Raw genomic sequence first — 18,660 nt, 5'->3', positions numbered from 1 at the left:
AGGCGCTGAACCCGGGTAAGTCCCCGGCCTATCCGGCACCGGCAGGAGGCGGCGCCTGCGGGAGGTGGCTGAACCCGGCGGTTGCTCCGCGGAAGGGCCTGCCATTCCTCCGCCTTGCCGGGGCTGGAAGGGAGAGGCGCTTCCCCAAGATTTCTGCTGAGAAGAGCGCCCACCGGCAAGCCTCGACCCCTGACGTGTGGTGAAGGAGGGGGGTGGCGCCCCTCTCCCCGCCCCCCGCAGTTAACGGCGGCTGACCTCCCGCCCTCGCCTGCCCGAGACACTGCTTTCCCTTCCGCCCTCCCCTTCGCGGGAGGGACCCCGCGGCCGACCTGCGCCCCTCACCCCGCCTCCCAACACCTCCCCGCCGCGCTCCTCCTCCCACCCCCGGCGCTCGGTCCCCGCCTTTCCCGCCGCCTGCCTGCGCCTTACCGCGTGCGCGCGGCCGGGGCCGACCGTTGGTGAAGCGCGGCCCGCGGCGAGGCACGAGGCGCCCTTCGGACGGCGGCTCCGCTCTCCAGGAGGAGGAGCGAGGCCCCACGCGGCGGACTGGGGCTGGCGGAGGCGGGAAAGCCTGGTGAGGGGGTGCGCGGCCCGGCACCGCCCGGAGACCTGCGGTGGCCCCAACGGCTGCGGCGGAGAGGGCCGGGAGCGCGGCAGGGAGGGTGGCCGGGCTGCGGCGGGAGGGGAGGGCTTGGAGCCGCTGCGTGCCGGGGAGCTTAGCGGCTCTGCTGAACCCCTGCAGGTCTGCCAGCGGGCGGGGAGGAGGAGGACGAGGAGGAGGACGAGGACAAGGATGTGACTCCGCGGGAAGATGAAACCGAGCGCTGCGGAGGCCGCCGACAAAGGAGCGCGTCCCCGTAAGCGGCGGGTCGTTGGGATGGCCCGAGGGGAAGGCTTTGCGCCTCGGTTCCGGGCTGAGGGATGGCGGGGAGAAGGCGCTGCGTCCCGGCTGAGGGATGGCGGGGGGCTAAAGCCTTCCCCACCGTCAGCGGGGTCGCGTTCAGCCGCGGCCTGGTGCTGGTGCCGCCTTCCTGGGCGAATACAGAGCAGAGGGACTGTTTTGCGTGTTGGGTTTTGTACACGAAAGAGGCCTGCAGCCCTCATTGTCTGTTTTGAGCTTCTCCAGGAGAGAAGCAATTAGGAGTAGGGTGTCGGTCAGTGAGGAAGAAAAGACAATGCAAAACTAGAGGTACGCAAGTCTTGGATGATTCTGTCTCTGTCACTGGTTGTAAATGGAGTCCTGTGGAAGCGTGTAAGAACAGAGAAGGTACAATTATTTTCACCTAATAATATTTTTCTCCTTTCCAGGTATGTTTAGCTATAGGAGCTTCATGAGTTGCATGTCACTTGTGTGCATTTAGGACCCTTCAAAGTATTTCTCTTCCTTGTGCAGTCTCCCCTAGAAACCACATCTAGGTATCAAAATGTTCTTTGGCAACAAGCTACACAGGGTTGCCCTGTTGCATAGAGAATCAATTCCTGTTTTTCATTTTGTACCTCACTCCCTAGTTTTGTTTGGTGCCCTGTAAGTCCTTCTACAGGAATAGTCTATTTGGCTTTTCTGTGTTCTTCTTCATTTTGTATATTTTTGTTCTTTTTCCCCTAAATAATTTACTTTACAGACTGACAAAGTCTTCATCTATAAGGTCACTCTTTGTGCCTTTGATCATCCTTGTTACTCTTTTGCAGGCTTTATTTAAGATGTATCAGAGTCCTGCACTTATAAAGTGGCATAATTATGCAGTTTATTTTCTGTTTCTTAGAAATTTTTAATTTTTTTGATCCTTTTTTGCTACTCAATATTGAGCTGATGTTCTCTAAGAACTCTACCACACTCTTAAGATTTTCCTTGAGAAATGAGGCTTATTTCTCACCCTGACTGATTTTTTTTTTATTATTTGCTTATGTAAATGTCTAGTTTAACAGTTAGACCTGTGTGGATAATTCCGTGTTCAGCATCAGGAAGGTTCATCAGCACAGTTTAATTGCTGTATGTGGTTTCTTAGTTTTAGAGTAAAATTCACTGGGACAGAAAGAGTGGTCATAACTAGAGTGGTTTGGAACTTTAAGCTTAGTTTTTCTGCATCTCAGATTGGTGCTCAAAATTTAGATAAATGGTAGGATCTAAGTCTTGTGCTTTTCGGTGTTTCAGTTACTTTCAACCATTTTTTCTTCTAATGAGTCTGTATGAGTCCTTTTTGTTTCAGATGAATGAGAGACAGATTCTCTTCTAAAATGATGTTCTTGTTATTATCAGTGGCTGTGCAAATAGTGAATATACTGTGGTACGGAGATAGCAAATACTTGCCAAACTGGATGAGAAAATTGATGGCATTGTATATCAACTGAAATTCAAAGTCCATTTTAGGATATGATTTTTAAGGAGAAACTTTTAAGGGCTATATGTGGTATTATTATTGTCTTGCTTTTGACATGTTTAACATATAGCTATTTTTTTAAAGTTCTATATTGATTGCATGGAAGCTTGCCTTGTCTGTTTCCATAATTTAAGGATTTTCCTTTTTGAAAAGAAAAAAATAAACATAGTTCATACAACACAGTCCTGTTAAATTCACTTTTCTTTTTGCAGCAGATGGAATGCAAGGAAAACCAGAAAAGATAAGATCTTCTCTGAAGAATGTGAAAAAAGACACAGAAAAAACAGAGAAACTTAAATACAAGCCACTCACTGGGAAGGTGTTTTACCTCGATATTCCATCAAATGTGATTTCTGAAAAAGTAGGAAAGGACCTCAAAGAGCTAGGAGGGGTAAGTTAATGTGCAAGGGACCTCTATGAAACTAAAAGAAAATCTGCACATATGGCATGCCTTTTCCATGTTCTTTGTGACTGCATTTTGATGTTATTTGTAGTTTATATGTGACAGGATCTTATTTTTTTTATGTTTGTTGTAATGTTTAATACGAACAATTAGCTTATCAACAAATTATTTTGTGGATTTTTTGCTAGAAGCTGCTTTGCTAATTGTAACAAAAGTGTGTTTTAAAGGTTTGTTTTCAGTTGATTATTCATTTGCTTAAAATTTTATCCAAATTTAATAAGTTTTATTGTTTGAGGTAATTTTTTTTTCTGCTGTTTCTGACTATGTTGACATGTTTACATGTTACAACTAAAGTTATTCAGCTGAACCTGAAAGGGATCAGAGGAAGTGTTTTGCATATGCTTACCAAAAGTCAGTACCTTCAGTAAGTACTTTGTGCACAGAGTATGTTAATGAGTATTTTTAAATACTCTTACTTAAATTTTATAAGCATCTTAATATTCCCCCCCCCCCAATTCTCTCTATCCTATGGAAGAAACACTTTGATACAAGCAAGTACCAGGATATCACAGTAACAAAGAAGCAATGTAATTGCTTGGTCCACTTTAAAGTTGAATATGTTGAATTAGTGTAGAGGACTCTTTGCAGTTAAATACCCTTTAACCACAGAAGCAAAAGGGATCTGCTTAAATTGCTAGCTATTCTGAACGTTGCTTTGGCAGTACTTCTTTGACGTCAGAGGAGCGCTGAGCAGTTTTATGAAGTTGACTCTTGTAAATCAAGATACTGTCTGAAATTATAGTAGAGGCAAGCAATAGCAGTAATGGTTTCAAGTTAAATACATCTCTTTACATTTAGCATTAAATGAGTGCATACTATCTTTTGTCTTTCTCTCTAAAACTGAATTTTAGGAATTCATGTTTGAAAGGTAAGATTGCAAATCAAAGACTGAAAAGGAAGTTTTTCTGTTGCATTCTGAGGAGTGTATGCCTAAATCTGAAGTGCCCAATGCCCTCAAGTTCAACTACCACATGTGATTCTTTGTTACTTGTGTGGAGTGCGCTCAAAGATGCCTTTCTGTATGTCCCATTTCTATAAAAAGTACAAAGAACAGAATTGGAAGGCACAGTTTGAAGCTTGCTGCCTGTGCAATTTGTGCTTTCCATACTGATGAGTGGAGAAGACAAAACATTTTAAGCTATGTAAATTGGCGAGAAATAATAAGGCAAATAGATTTGATAATCACGACAGTTGGTAATGGAAGACTGAAGGAGCAAAATGGAAGAGAATAGGCATAGGATAACCACCTATTTTGTCTTGCTGAGTATGAAAATACTATGAATCTACTAAAGTCTTCTATATTTTTTTGAGAAGTGTTATAAATACTGTAGGTGTGAAACATGGTAACTATCCTGAAATTTTATTCTTTTCTGCTGGTTCTAAACTCAAATGAATTTGTAGCTTCTTGCAAGCTGTAAATTATGTTTGCATATACATGCCTTTAAGTTTAGCTGAACACTTCTATGTAATTTCTGTTATATAAATTTCTATAAACCATGATTTTCCTTCTCAATGCAGTATTTGAATTCTTCTATTTGGAAAGTATTAAGCTAGACAGTTCAAAGAATGATAATAATCAAAACAAAGCTCTCTTGATAGAGATTTCAAAATTAAGAAATTAAAATTGAAATTTGTGACTGGTAAGATGCTACTACAGCTCAGTTATAATTGTCATCCAGATCTTTAGAAAATACCGCCTCATTAATTCAATGTTTCTGAACTTAATTATTCTAGAAGTTTTGTCACTTTTCTTTATACAATGTAAAATTGAGTTACTGATTTATTGTCCTGAAATAATTACTTGCTTTTTATCTTTATATTTAGAGAGTGGAGAGTTTTCTTAGTAAAGATATCAGCTATCTGGTGTCTAATAAAAAGGAAGCAAAATTTGCACCAACTCTTGGTCAGATTTCTCCTGTTCCTAGCCCAGAATCTGCACGTAATGGAGGAAATAGTTCACTTCATCCTAGCAACCAAAAAGATCGACATGATGGAAGTTCATTTAAGATAGTAGATACAGTAAGTTTCTTGGTAATAATACTGCAAATTGGGTACAACCCATGGGATATGCTCTTACAGTTTTTCTCCTATTTTCTTTCTTAAAGATGGCAACAGTTCCTTGGGTGAATAAGGTTGGGGTTTTTTCGGGTTTTTTTTACAGGTCAAACATACTTTTAAACTAGTTAGGTTTAACAAGTTAGTCTGACCTGACTCAAACTAATCAAGCAAAGTTTCAAAAACTAATTCAAAAAAGGAGCCTTTTCTACAAATTAGCAGACTACACTACACTAAAATCTGTTCTAATATAGTATGTCTGACTTATAACATTGACATTGTTATGTTTGACAGCTGGGTCAGTATGGATAGGCTTGCAATGGCATCCAGTGGTTTCTGTCACTTTAGCAACACAGCCTATTAATATCTGGCTGCTGTCATGTTGTTAATGCAGATATCTACAGGAGCACTCTGATAGTAGTTCAGGGAAATAATAAAAATCGAACATTATGAATATTAAGTTTTTCTGAGCTCTTAGGGTCACGTTAATTGCAACAGTATCTGAATTTGTGCAGGTTTACATGGAGTTTCTTACATGGGCAAGTCTTGTGCCTGTTCAAAATACCTTTGGAAACAATTAGCTGTACTATATATGTGTTACTTAGAAACATGACATTGAGCAAGTCTGTGGGCTGGTCTTTGCATTGCATAGGTGAGATCACCTCATTTTTCAAATAACCTGGATAGGTAAAGGTATGCTTATTATGAACAAACAGCATACAGTACAAACAGAAATGCACTAGTTATAGAAAAGATGGGGATAAAATGGAGGCTATGATTATATTCATGGCTGTTAGCTTAATTTGGCACAAGTCCAGCTTATGATACCTAATTTTTTGGCATGTGCCACTGGCTGCTTATTCCCACCATCTTTGTTGTTCCAGCACTAACATTGCTTCGGCCGTGTGGTGACCTGCTTTGGCTGAAAATAACTACTTGTTTTTTGTTGGGTTTTCCCTCCTCCTCCTCCTTCCCCCCACCCTGTATCAACCCTAACCTTATGGGGAAGATGTGAATTAATGAAAACTAGCAGTACAGTAAAAAAAAAAGGAGACTATCATAGCTAAAATTCTTATTTGTTAACAATAATGTAAATTGTCTTACATTTTGTTTTTTTGAAATGAGTTCTAACTTGCTACAAATGTGTTTCTGTTTTAATATAGGTACGTTTGAGCAGAGGAAAATCCTTAGTTGAAAAAGCAATCAAAGAACAGGTAAGCCAAGTAATCAATAAATTCATGCTTGAGAAACTTGGGTTTTCCTCTTCTAGAAAACAAGCAGTAGTAAGAGTGGTAAAACTGTCAGGTCATGCTTTCTGGATACTTCTTCAAGAATTGAAAGTCTGTGGAGTCTTATGACCAGAATTATAATTTATCAGGATTGCTAATATAGCTAGCATTTGAGAGGTGCTCGTGAAGTTAATGTATGAATTCACTGTCTTCAAATTTTAGTCACTATAAAATGTGGCAGTAGAGAACAGTTCTGGCTTTATGAAATGTTAAATATAATCTTTTGATAGTGAAGCGCTGTGACACAGAGATACAACAGTCAGTGGAGGACAGCCATAGTCTTCTGGCAAGAAGCAAAGCATCTGCACTTTGATCTCAGCTTTCATACTACATATTGTAATATATTTCTAATTATTTTACATAATCTACAATATATTGCTTAAAATTATTAATATAATTTATTGTTTGCAGGACTTAATCCCCTCTGGTAGTATACTGTCCAATGCTTTGAGTTGGGGAGTGAAGATACTTCATATTGATGGTAAATATTTTTTGTTTGATGAAGCCTATGTTGCACTTGTACATTTATTCTGTTGATGAAGTCTAAATATTAAAAATGACAAATTACTTCATACAAAAATAAACTCAGCTGAGTATAATTCTCCCTCTTTTTGCCAGATGTTAAGAATTACATTGAACAAAAGAAAAAGGAGCTCTACCTATTCAAGAGAGCAGGCAGTTCTTTTAAAGATGTGGTAAGTGGCTCTGCCATTTGTGAAAACGTCATTTGTTCCATTAACTGAGAAAACATAGGTCTACTAAATACTGCCTACTGTGAAGCTTACAGATTTTATTTTAATAAAACCTTGCTCATATTCAATTTTTCACAGACCAGTATGTTTTATGAATTTAAAACCATCTTTGAAAAACAGAAAGTATTAGCTATACATTTCAGCATTATTCAAAAGTAAATTCCATAGTAGCATTGATTAAATAATGTGTAGACCTTTGCTCTTGCAAAGGCTATCTAACAATTGGAAGTACTGAACTGTCTGAAATTTCCATTTTGCCTGCCTCAAAAATAATAAATAATTTAAAAAAAAATGTAGCTTGGTTTTAGTATGATGTAAACTGTGGTTAAGTTGCCTTGTATAGTTTTCCCTATGACACAGTGATTAGAAACCCTTTCCTTTTGATGGACCATTTTGAACAATCGGTTACATTTCCTGAAGAAGCTGTCTCTAAGGAATCTGTGTCAGTTGCTGAACTCTGCATCTTTTCCGTCCTGGTCTTCTAAAGAACCTGTATAACACATCTTTGAGCTATTCTGCCAATAATGTGTAGTTGGCATGTAAAAATCCCAATTTCTCCGGATTTTAGTGTATGATAGAGTGAGACACTGAAACTGTTTCAGCCGCTTGTGCATTCCGTCTGCAGTTGCTCTGTAATGTAAACATGTAAAATTGTACAATTACCTATTCTAGGCAGGGGTCTGTGGTAAGTAAATGGAAACGTACCATCTAGTGTATGTTATGTTGTTTTGGAATGCAATATGGGCTAATTATTGAGGCCACATGAAATTCTCTGCTAAATCATCAGTGTATCAGTGTTCATAGATAGCAGGGTGGGGTTTTTTTGCAAGTAGTATAATATATGACTTTGTATCTTTACCAGAATCAATTACAGCTAACAGCTGTTGCTTGAATGTAGACTTTACTCATTACTGAAGACGAAATACTCCTTTTAATTTTAATCTTCATTGCTAAAAAAACCCCACCAACAACCAAAAACCAAACAAAAACCAAAAAAAACCCCAACCTGTGTAAATCCATTCAAATGAGAAGAATTGTTTTAACTGGAGAATGTTGCTATTTGCAGTTTTTGGTGGCATTTTACAGCTCGTTGTTTATTAGCATTTATACAGCATTGTAAAAATGTTATCCGTATTTAAGAATCAACTTTCAACCATGGCGACGTATTTTGGGGGAAGAGAGAGAGAAAGTGAACAAATTTACCTGTGTGGGTTTTCTGTTTGATTTTGGTTTTAGGAAAAAGAAATGGAAACATCTCAAGGAGAATGCATTTTTGCGGTATAAAAATAACTATTTCTTTGTGAAGCATGTCACCCTATTTCTAAAGTATTAATGAGCTTAGTTTTCTGCAAAATTTATCATGACTGTCTATGAAGTCAAGATTAACACAGGGAGACTCTTATAACTTAAAATTGGCTACAGCTAAATCTTTAATAAAATGCAGACTTATATTCACAGGGATTTTATGCTTTCTATCTTTTTTTTTCAACAGGGAAAACAAGTTACTGCTCCAAAGTCAAGAAGTAAGTATTTCAATATTTGTAGAGTGTTTTGTTTTGCCTTATGTTCTGAACACTTAAAAATGTACTACAGCTCTCTTCTGGTCAAGTGTGCTGCTGTATTCTAATTTGTATGTCTAAGAAAAGCATGTAGAAGAACTTCATGAAAATCAAGAGTTTGTCAAAACATGTACATAATGAGTTCTAAAATAATGTCTGCTTATTTATTCATTTATTTATTCAGCCACTGGAGTAACTTGCTGAATGAAGAAAAGTTTTGTTCTCTTAATTGCCTTTTCTGCTCCTTGAACAGGTAAATTGAAAAATCCATTTGTCAAGGTGGAAGATAGAAGTCGGTAAGTGTTCTCTTCATGCATTCAATAACATGGTTCTGAAACTGAGTAATTCAGAAACATTTGGTATGCTGTGAGGAAGTGGCCTTCAGATTTCAATTTCCTTCCACTTCCTGACTTTAGGTGCCAGGTATACTGTCATAACAAGATACAGAATTTTCATCTCTGCATGCTCTGGATAGGTAACTTGGGTAGCCACTGAATGAGATTGAGCAGGTAGTAGTATAGTAAGGAATATTTGCAAAAGGTAATGGAAGTGGAAAGTTAACATGTACCTCCAGTTTGTAGACCATGAGAGTGGGTTCATTGGGTTACTTTCTGCCAAGGGCCATATGAATGAAGAGGAAGCTTGGGAGCTTTGAACCTTGGTATCTTTTCCTAGATCCAAATCCTATAGCCCAAAAGGCCAATAAAACTTTGTATGCTAAATTCCAGTCCTGTAGTCCCAACTCAATAATGTTCAGCTCCTGCAGAGACTGTTTAGATGTAAGGAAAGGGAAGTCATTATAGTTAAAGTCATCCCTTGAAATTAGGTTTAATTTCCTGTTCAATCATTTCTTTTTAAAAGGAAAAAAAAGCTATTAATCTGATTTCAATATCCACAGTACCATGAAATCTGATATTTTTGGCCTTTAAAATTTTCACATCTTTCTGGTACTGTAATTGATCAGACCTGGTTGTGTAAGGAAATACCAGTTTGCCAGAAGTTGAGAGAACAATGAATTATAAAAAAGTGCAGTTCTGCACAGCATGTTTTGCACTTTTATATTCTTAACTAACTTCTGCTTTATGATGGTGTTTATAAGCTCCAAATTCTTTGGCCTGATTTCTTTGACACTTTCATGAATTAAAAAAAAAAAAGAGATCTGATCCTGGTCTTACACTATGAGTTGATGTAATAGGTAGGAGGGACGTGAGGGTAGTGGGGAGAATTGAACAAACACGGTTATAAGTACAAGAAATTCGCATATAAATATGTATGAATTTGGCTTCTGAATGTAGTTGTGTACCAAACACCTGAAACACTTAAATGTTTAAGTAATATAAACAATGTTTTTTGATGTTTATACAACATAAGTAACAGTTCAGAAGCAGAACAAGATGCTTAGCTGTCCCTATTATGTTTTCCAGATTTCCTCTTTTTCTTCTGCCTGGGTAGCTTATAATAGTAATGTGGGGAAAAAATGAGACTGAACTCTGGCATCAGCATTTCAGTCAAATGATTCAGTATGTGAACTTCTGGCATGCCCTATTTTAAACAATATTAATATATTCAGAGCAATGGTACAGTTGCTAGTTCTGATATCTTTTTAAATACAATACTGTACAGGAAAAATGATCTTTCTGGAAAATGAAAAGGTCAGTTTTTATATTTTGAATGGTGAATTGATTAAAACTTGTCAAAAAGGAAGAAAATGGTAAAATGGAAAAAAAAAATTAATGCATTGGATGTTAGGAACTGCTATAGCTACTTCTCAGGAACACAGATGCACCATCATCTAAATTGTTCTTACTGGTTACCCAATGCTCAACAATAAATGGGCATGAAAGCCATACGCCAGGGAATGTGTAAGACAGCTATGGAAACTCAAGGCAAATCTACTTTGAGAAGTTTATAGGAAGGAATGATGTATTCTAGGATATTTATCTGCTTGGCATTCTGTGTACATTAGATGTAAGAGAGAAACGCTTTTTCAAGATTTTTGACCTGACTCTAATCTGTGCTATAAACTCCCTTTTCCATTTCTGATGGTTCTAATGTGCTTGTTTTGTCTAATACAGCCACTACCGACCATTTTATCTGCAGTTACCCAGTTTTCCAGTTCTGAACTACTGTGTTCCAAAACCGTATAGTCCATTTGAAGTGGATAAGAGGCATCCTTCTGGTCAAAAGCAAACTCAGTCTAAGCAAAGGTTTGTTGAAACTTTGTTATTGAGATGTGGATAGAGGAAAGGGCCGTTCTCTGAAATACTTCTAAAGTAATTGTTTTCTAAAATAATTGCTCTGCTTCTATTTTTGTGTGATATTTAATACTAATAGCCATGTCTCAGCTGATGTATTTGCTGCACTGTAACTATTGGTGTCTGTCTGTCTTTCTGTACCCTCTTTATCCTGTCTTTAGTCCTTTTTTTGGACATACAGATGCATACATCCAAAAATGCAGCCTTCTCCTATCACTGTGGGTCAGCATAAGATATTTTTTTCCTTTCTGCCACTGGTTTCTTCTTTGTCCTCATCCTGGATGCCATCCAGTAAGTATTTTACAGGAAGTGGATTTCTTAAGACTTCTTTTTATATTTGTCAGTATAATGCTGAAGTAGGCAGTTAAAAATTTTTGAAACAGTGATATTCAGTCATAGTGGAAAATCATTGTTGGTAGAGAGTGCGCATTGTTGATAAAGTCTAATTTATAAAAATTAGACTCTGTAAATAGTGCTTCAACTCTTCAGAGTTGAAAAGTGGATGCCAACTGCTCAGTAGAATTGCAGTTGGTCTTACAGCGGGTGTTTGTATGATACATTTTGACATTCAGGCTCTATTTGAGCACTCCAGATGCAGCTAGGACTTCTAGTAAATCAACTTTATGATTTGAAACTACTTAGGAGTCTTAATTATCGGTTTTGTTTGTTGGGCTTTTTTTTTTTTTTTGGTGAATGAAACTATTGTTTTGAATTTCTTCTACCTAGCATATCTGGAGTATTAATGATTCTTTCATTGACTTCTAAAATTGATTCACGTGAGAGACTAGAGATATTTGGGTGAAAGGTAGCTTTTCTATATGTGCAACTCTCTGTATCTAGTAACTTCTGCTGCTTTTCTGTCCTCGGGTTCTAAGACTTATTTAGGTTTGATACTTGTTTTCTTTCTAAAATAGCTTCTCCACTGTTCAGGTTCTATTCAGTCTTCACCATTACTATATTGTTGGAGGTTTTGAGTTGATGTTACCATGATTATTTATATTTTTATTTGCAATGAATGTAGCAGCATGAAAAAGCAAAGCAACTGTAATACAGCAGTAACCCTTGCAATAATAAGGCAGTCTATGATGATGTCTTTTTAGAGGGAGTTAAGCCCATTTTTTTTAAAGCATTTAAATAAAAAGGAAAAAAAGGGAAAAAAAAAAAGGAAATATTCTTTTCATTTATATGGATTAAGGAGTATGATATATTTGAAAACTTCAGGAGAATGGTTTGAATTAATATTCTTATATAGTCTTTCAGGTTTGACGCATGCCAAAGAGATACTTAGGTGGGAGATTATTTCATACTCAGCAGGTAAATGTGAGGAGTGTCAGTTTCAGGAGAGAGAAAGGGGAGTGCTCACTTATTTTATCTTTATCTGGGAGAAAAGCTTGTTGAAGTTGTTGTCAGTTTGACTTGCTTCTGCATCAGGCAAGACCTGCAGACATTATTCAATCTTCAGATGATAAATGCCTTTGGTTATATCCTGCTTTACTGGTTCTCTGTCATTTTTACAGTTCTAAAGAGGGAAGGTGAAAAGGCTAGTGTAATAGCAAAAGTACACAGATGTGGAACCTATCCTGTGGAACCCAACAAATGCTGGGGCAAGTGTTGCCAATTTAGACTTGTTGATTGAAAGTGATTGTTGAAAGCAATGTACACTTACTATGCTGAGCGATACATTGCTATGCTTTGTAAGTCAGATTTTTCAGGACAGGTTTTTTGATGTAAAGTCCTGAGCTTACATCTATGCAGATACTTGGTAAAGTGTGTCAGAATGATTTTTGGCTAGACAGGGAGATGGCACTATTCCTCTGAAGTAAAAGGGAAGTAGAGATTGATGGTTTTGCTGTACCACTAGCATATCATCCTTAGGTAGTTTAATAGTGAATTGCAGCAAACAGTAGCTCTCCCCAGCTGAGGACTCTGAAGGTCATGGAGCAGCTATTGAAAACCTATTCGTGTTTTAATCTCCATGAAGAACTTGAGATTCATTTCCTCTTATTTCCACTTAGCCTGTACCTAGAGAAACAGGAGAAAATCGCATTTAGTCAGCATATTCAAAAGCTACGTATAACCAACAAATATGACTGTTCTTTACTTTTACCAAAGAATTGAGAGGTCATCTGTTAGACAAGTGTTTTTGCTGCGTGTTCCTTGGCATCAAAAATACAGCTGATGAGATGTCAGAAGACTTTTTTTCTTTTTTTCTAGTTTTGATTTTATCGAATCTCCTTTTCTTTTATCAGCTATACACAGAGATTTCAATATATCCCTTGATTTGTTGAGGAGTTTTTTTGTTTGGCGATTTTGCATTGTTTATTTTGAGTCAGTGATGGTAGTACATCTGTGCTAACCTGGATGTTTTATGCTTACGTATAGTTCCACAAGGTTTGCCTGTCTTGTTACAGTAAATATTTTTGTTAATTAATACATAATTTTTGACTTGTTTTTTCTAAATATTGGCTAACATAATGTAAATAGTTTGAGGGTAAATAAATCTTCTTTTTTTTTTTTTCCAATTAAGTGAATAAGAACGAACATACTGTGAAAGGCAAGTATAGAGCTCAGCTCCGTATTTGAGACTCATTAACATATCTCTTCTGTTAACAGAAACAAAATAAATAGTGACAAGGACTGTGGAACTTCTGTTCAGCTCCCTCAGAAGGACAAAAAGAAGAGAGGATATTGTGAATGTTGTGGGAAGAAATATGAAGATCTGCGAACTGTATGTGACATGTCAAGTTTATGCTTTGCTACAGTCATATCTCTAAGTGTAATATCAACAATGGTTTCTACTTGCTAGTTTAATGTAAGATTTTCTGAATCTATCTCCTAAAAAGCAGCAAGTGGGTATTTTTTTCCCTTATAGGTTTTAATTCTTCATTGCTGCCCCTATACATGGTAGCAGAAAGCACTAATAGATCATGTCTCAGACACTGGTAATAAATTAATGACATTTACTTACTGCTCCATATCATACTGTTAACTTGTATATTCATATCTGTAGTATTAGATTTGTTTCATTTTTTTTCTTTAATTCCAGCATCTTGAAAGTGAACAGCACCAAAATTTTGCACAAAGCACGCAGTATCAAGTTGTTGATGATATCATCTCAAAGTTTGTTTACGAGTTTGTCGAATACAAAGATGATGCAAAAAAAATAAAAAGGTAAGTTACATGTTCTAAGTTTTAAAGACCCTGTGGGTTAAGACATTGTATTGGGTTTGCGTGGCAAGGTTTTGGTAGTGGGGGGGGCTACAGGGGTGGCTTCTGTGAGAAGCTGCTAGAAGCTTCCCCAGTGTCTGATAGAGCCAATGCCAGCCGGCTCCAAGACGGACCCACCGCTGGCCAAGGCCAAGCCAATCGGCACCTCTGTGATATCATATTTAAGAAGGAAAAAAACAAGTTAGGGAGAGCTTTTGCAGCCAGAGAGAGGAGTGAGAAGGTCTAAGAAACTCTGCAGACACCGAAGTCAGTGCAGAAGGAGGGGCAGGAGGTGCTCCAGGCACAGGAGCAGAGATCCCCCTGCAGCCTGTGGTGAAGACCATGGTGAAGCAGGCTGTCCCCCTGCAGCCCATGGAGGGAGGATGAGGGGGTGTAGAGATTCCACCTGCAGCCGGTGGAGGACCCCACTCTGGAGCAGGTGGAGGCACCTGAAGGAGGCTGTGGCCCCGTGGGAAGCCCGTGCTGGAGCAAGCTCCTGGCAGGACCTGTGGACCTGTGGAGAGAGGAGCCCACGCCAGAGCAGGTTTGCTGACAGGACTTGCGACCCCATGGGGGACCCACACTGGAGCAGTCTGCTCCTGAAGGTCTGCACCCTGTGGGAGAGACCACGCTGGAGCAGTTCATGAAGGACTGTAGCCCCCGGGAGAGACTCACATTGGAGCAGTTTGTGAAGGACTGTTGCCCGTGAGAGGGACTCCATGCTGGAGCAGGGGAACGATGAGAGCAGTCCTCCCCCTGAGGATGAAGAAGCGGCAGAAATAACATGTGATCAACTGACTGTAGCCCCCATTCCCTGTCCCCTTGTGCCGCCGGGGGGGGCGGAGGTTGAAGCCGGGAGTGAAGTTGAGCCCGGGAAGATGGGAGGGGTGGGGGGAGGTGTTTTGAGAGTTGATTTTATTTCTCATTCCTCTACTCTGTTTTGCTTGGTAATAAATTAGATGAATTCCCTCTTTAAGTTCAGTCTGTTTTGCACATGAAAATAATTAGTGAGTGATCTCTCCCTGTCCTTATCTTGACCCACAAGTTTTTCATTATACTTTTTCTCCCCTGTCTAGTGAAGGAGGGGAGTGAAAGAGCAGTTCTGGTGGGCATCTGGCCCCCAGCCAGGGTCATCCCACCACAGACTTGACCATAAAGATACTGAGATCTGAAATTCTGAATCTGATACAGAATAAATTATTTTTCAGTCTGAAATCACTGAAACTTGTAATACAGTTGTACCTGACAAATCAGTTCTATAAAGCAGAAGTTAGGAGAAAAACTCCAAACTTTAAAAGTGAACATCACAGGAAAATGGGGCTGACAGGAATTGCCAAAAGTTGTCTTATCTATCCTTCAGCTTCAGAAAAGCAAGATCTACTGTGCTAAAATACTGCTCACAGAAGGACAGCAATGTCTGGACATCTTGCTCTAAAAACTTTCTGACATTCTTAGTAGCCTAAAAAAAGGAAATAATATCTTCCTTGGTGTGGTGGGTTAGCCCTGGCTGAGGGCCAGGTGCCCACCAGAGCCGCTCTATCACTCCCCTGTTTCATTAGACAGGGGAGAAAAGGTACAATGGAAAAAAAAACTTACGGGTCGAGATAAGGACAAGGAGAGATCATTCTCTAATTATCATCACGAGCAAAACAGACCGAACTTAGAGAGGGAATTCATCTTATTTATTACTAAGCAAAACAGAGTAGAGGAATGAGAAATAAAACCAAATCTTAAAAACACCTCCCCCCACCCCTCCCATCTTCCCGGGCTCAACTTCACTCCCGGCTTCAACCTCCGCCCCCCCTCAGTGGCACAGGGGGACGGGGAGTGGGGGTTACGGTCAGTTCCTCACGCGGTGTTTCTGCCGCTTCTTCATCCTCAGGGGGAGGACTCATCGTTCCCCCGCTCCAGCGTGGGGTCCCTCTCACGGGAGACAGTCCTTCACGACCTTCTCCAACGTGAGTCTCCTCCACGGCGTGCAGACCTTCAGGAGCAAACTGCTCCAGTGTGGGGTCCCCCACGGGGTCACAAGTCCTGTCAGCAAACCTGCTCTGACGTGGGCTCCTCTCTCCACGGGTCCACAGGTCCTGCCAGGAGCTTGCTCCAGCGCGGGCTTCCCACGGGGCCACAGCCTCCTTCAGGTGTCTCCACCTGCTCCGGCGTGGGGTCCTCCACGGGCTGCAGGTGGAATCTCTACACCCCCTCATCCTCCCTCCATGGGCTGCAGGGGGACAGCCTGCTTCACCATGGTCTTCACCACGGGCTGCAGGGGGATCTCTGCTCCGGCGCCTGAAGCACCTCCTGCCCCTCCTTCTGCACTGACTTCGGTGTCTGCAGAGTTTCTTAGACCTTCTCACTCCTCTCTCTGGCTGCAAAAGCTCTCTCTAGCTGTTTTTCTCCTTCTTAAATATGTTATCACAGAGGCGTTGATTGGCTTGGCCTTGGCCAGCGGTGGGTCCGTCTTGGAGCCGGCTGGCATTGGCTCTATCAGACACAGGGGAAGCTTCTAGCAGCTTCTCACAGAAGCCACCCCTGTAGCCCCCCCCCACTACCAAAACCTTGCCATGCAAAACCAACACACTTGGTCAGTCTGATCTCCTTAGATGTTGAAAAACTTTTCCTAGCCTAATCTAGATCTTCCTATCTATACTCTAAGCCTCCTAGCTTCTGTCCTGCCTTTGCTGGACAAAGAAAGCAGATTTTCCTTTCTTCTTCGTGGCTCCAAATCTTAAATGGGAGAGAAGGACTTCTGCCTGCAGTCCAAGACATGAAGCCAGTGTCTTCATTACTTTGAACAGTAGCTCAATTCAAAATTGCTCTGGTTTGTTTGCAAATGAGTCAGGAATAACTCATTTTTTATTAAAAAAAATACTGAAGAAATAAAGATACACTTAGTGAAATCAAAGGAAATGCAAATAGAGTCAAACAACTGATAGCCTAATGAAGGCAAGCCTCTATTACTTTTGTGATTTAAAAATACTAAGAGTGGTTAGGTTTGAAACACTATGTCAAGAAAAGCATCTATATGCTAATTTTGTGTGTATATATTGTAGAATATTTGTAATTATAGTCATTGCATTATATTCATTAACTTCTTTTGTTCTTAATACCACTGTGAATTGAGATTTACTGAAATACTAGACTGCTTACTTCATGTATTTTTAAAACAATTTTATGAGCTGTAGAAATCAAGAAAACATCAAATTCAACTATAAGGCACTCCTGTGTTCCTGTAGGAATAGTGTGTTGCTACCCTAAATACATCTTTTAAATGTAAAAACAAAAATTTCTTTGTCAGTTTGGTTGCTTTTCTAGAATCAGTTGCATATGGAGTTATGTTACTCATGTCTCTTTCAAGTGTTTGTTAATTCTGTTAAACAATTTCATTGTAGGACAAAATGTAGTACAGGATATTTTTCTCCTATTATTGGAAAGATAACTAGACCAGATGAGCTGAAAGAACGACTGAAAAAGCAACGCATTTCATTGAAAAGCTACTCATGGAAGGATACCGCAATGCGGGCGCTCAAACTGGATCGCCAGCCTGCAGAAGTACAACCAAATTCTGTGCCAATACCTACCCCTGTTTCTGGATCTCTCTGTTCAGTTCTTTATTGTCACCTGTCACAACCTTCAGAACTGAAAAGTAAGTTCATAAATAATGATGAAAATATTAAAACTGATTGCTCCTGTGCTGCAAACTTAAGAGAGACTATTGTATCATCAATTTTCATAGAATCACCTCCTCAGAAAGATGACAAAGCATACACTGAGAACTTGTCTCAAGCTTATGAGCCATTCAGTAAAGAAATACTGGAACCAGAAGTAAATAACAAGAATTTACAGTTTTTTCAGGAAGATGTGTGTACTTTATATTCTCATATTCGAGTTACAGATTTTAGTGAAAAAGACAAAAACCTGTTACAGCCAAAACGAAAATTAAATAATGCAGTAGTTCTACCAGCAAAGTGTTTGAAAAAAACAGATGCCAATCCTACGTTTGTCAAGAAACATCGTGATTTATGTGATAATCATCAACAGATGCAGCACAATGTAGCTCTGGAGGCTGAGGTATCTGATACTGCTATAAACAAAGAACTTAATGAATCGGCTGCCAGCAGTGCACATAGTTCACCATCTGGAAAGCTGCACAGAAAAGTGAAGCTTTACTTGGGAAAAAATAAGAGGGAAACCCGGAAACAGAATATGGAGTTATGCGTAAAGTATACAGATGGACTGTCTGTTCCTGAAGAGAAGTTACTGTAGCTCACCAGTGCAGGCCCTACTGGAATTATTGCAGGCAAGTGAAATAAACTCAGAATTTGGGGGTTTTTGAGGTTACACTGAGAACAAAGGTTCAACTAGCATAAAAGATACATAGGAAGGGCAGAATGCAAACGTTATGTGGTCGCTATTTTCCTCTTCATCCTCCTCCCCATTTGTTGGATTTTAATGCTGCTTTATTTAATTATTTTCAAATCAATTTGCAAATTTAAGATTTTATTCATGGAAACTTTAATTGCTGTATTATATGTACAGATGGTTTGGTTTTCAAGTTTTTTAATGCAAAAACTTCTGTATATGTAAATATGAAAAATAAAACTAAGGTGTGTTTTCTTTTGGGTTTTTTGTTTGGGTTGTTTTGTTAAAAGGTACTGCTTTATTACAGCTAGTAAAAGGTTCTGACCCCAGATCTGGGGTT

At 39.5% G+C, this 18,660-nt stretch overlaps 1 protein-coding gene across 2 annotated transcripts; it reads left to right on the top strand.

Annotated features, from left to right (window-relative positions):
- The first annotated feature begins 389 nt into the window (after window positions 1-389).
- DBF4 (DBF4-CDC7 kinase regulatory subunit) lies at window positions 390-18,576 on the top strand. Of its 2 annotated transcripts, none has more exons than XM_075746247.1 (13): window positions 390-574; window positions 743-857; window positions 2,591-2,769; window positions 4,666-4,860; window positions 6,060-6,110; window positions 6,597-6,666; window positions 6,804-6,880; window positions 8,430-8,460; window positions 8,750-8,792; window positions 10,572-10,703; window positions 13,365-13,479; window positions 13,798-13,922; window positions 17,351-18,576. In XM_075746247.1, exons 2-13 carry the CDS (start codon window positions 812-814, stop codon window positions 18,222-18,224), a joined length of 1,938 nt encoding a protein of 645 aa, XP_075602362.1. In that variant the 5' UTR covers window positions 390-574; window positions 743-811; the 3' UTR covers window positions 18,225-18,576. The 2 variants fall into 2 exon arrangements, with proteins under 2 accessions (XP_075602362.1, XP_075602360.1); XM_075746245.1 differs by having other exon boundaries at window positions 451-582; window positions 766-857.
- The last annotated feature ends 84 nt before the right edge of the window (window positions 18,577-18,660 follow it).

This window comes from Balearica regulorum, chromosome 2, assembly GCF_011004875.1.
Source record: "Balearica regulorum gibbericeps isolate bBalReg1 chromosome 2, bBalReg1.pri, whole genome shotgun sequence".
Lineage (NCBI taxonomy): Eukaryota > Metazoa > Chordata > Aves > Gruiformes > Gruidae > Balearica > Balearica regulorum.
Note: the sequence above shows the minus strand (reverse complement) of the source record. Positions and strands in the feature narration are given on the sequence as shown.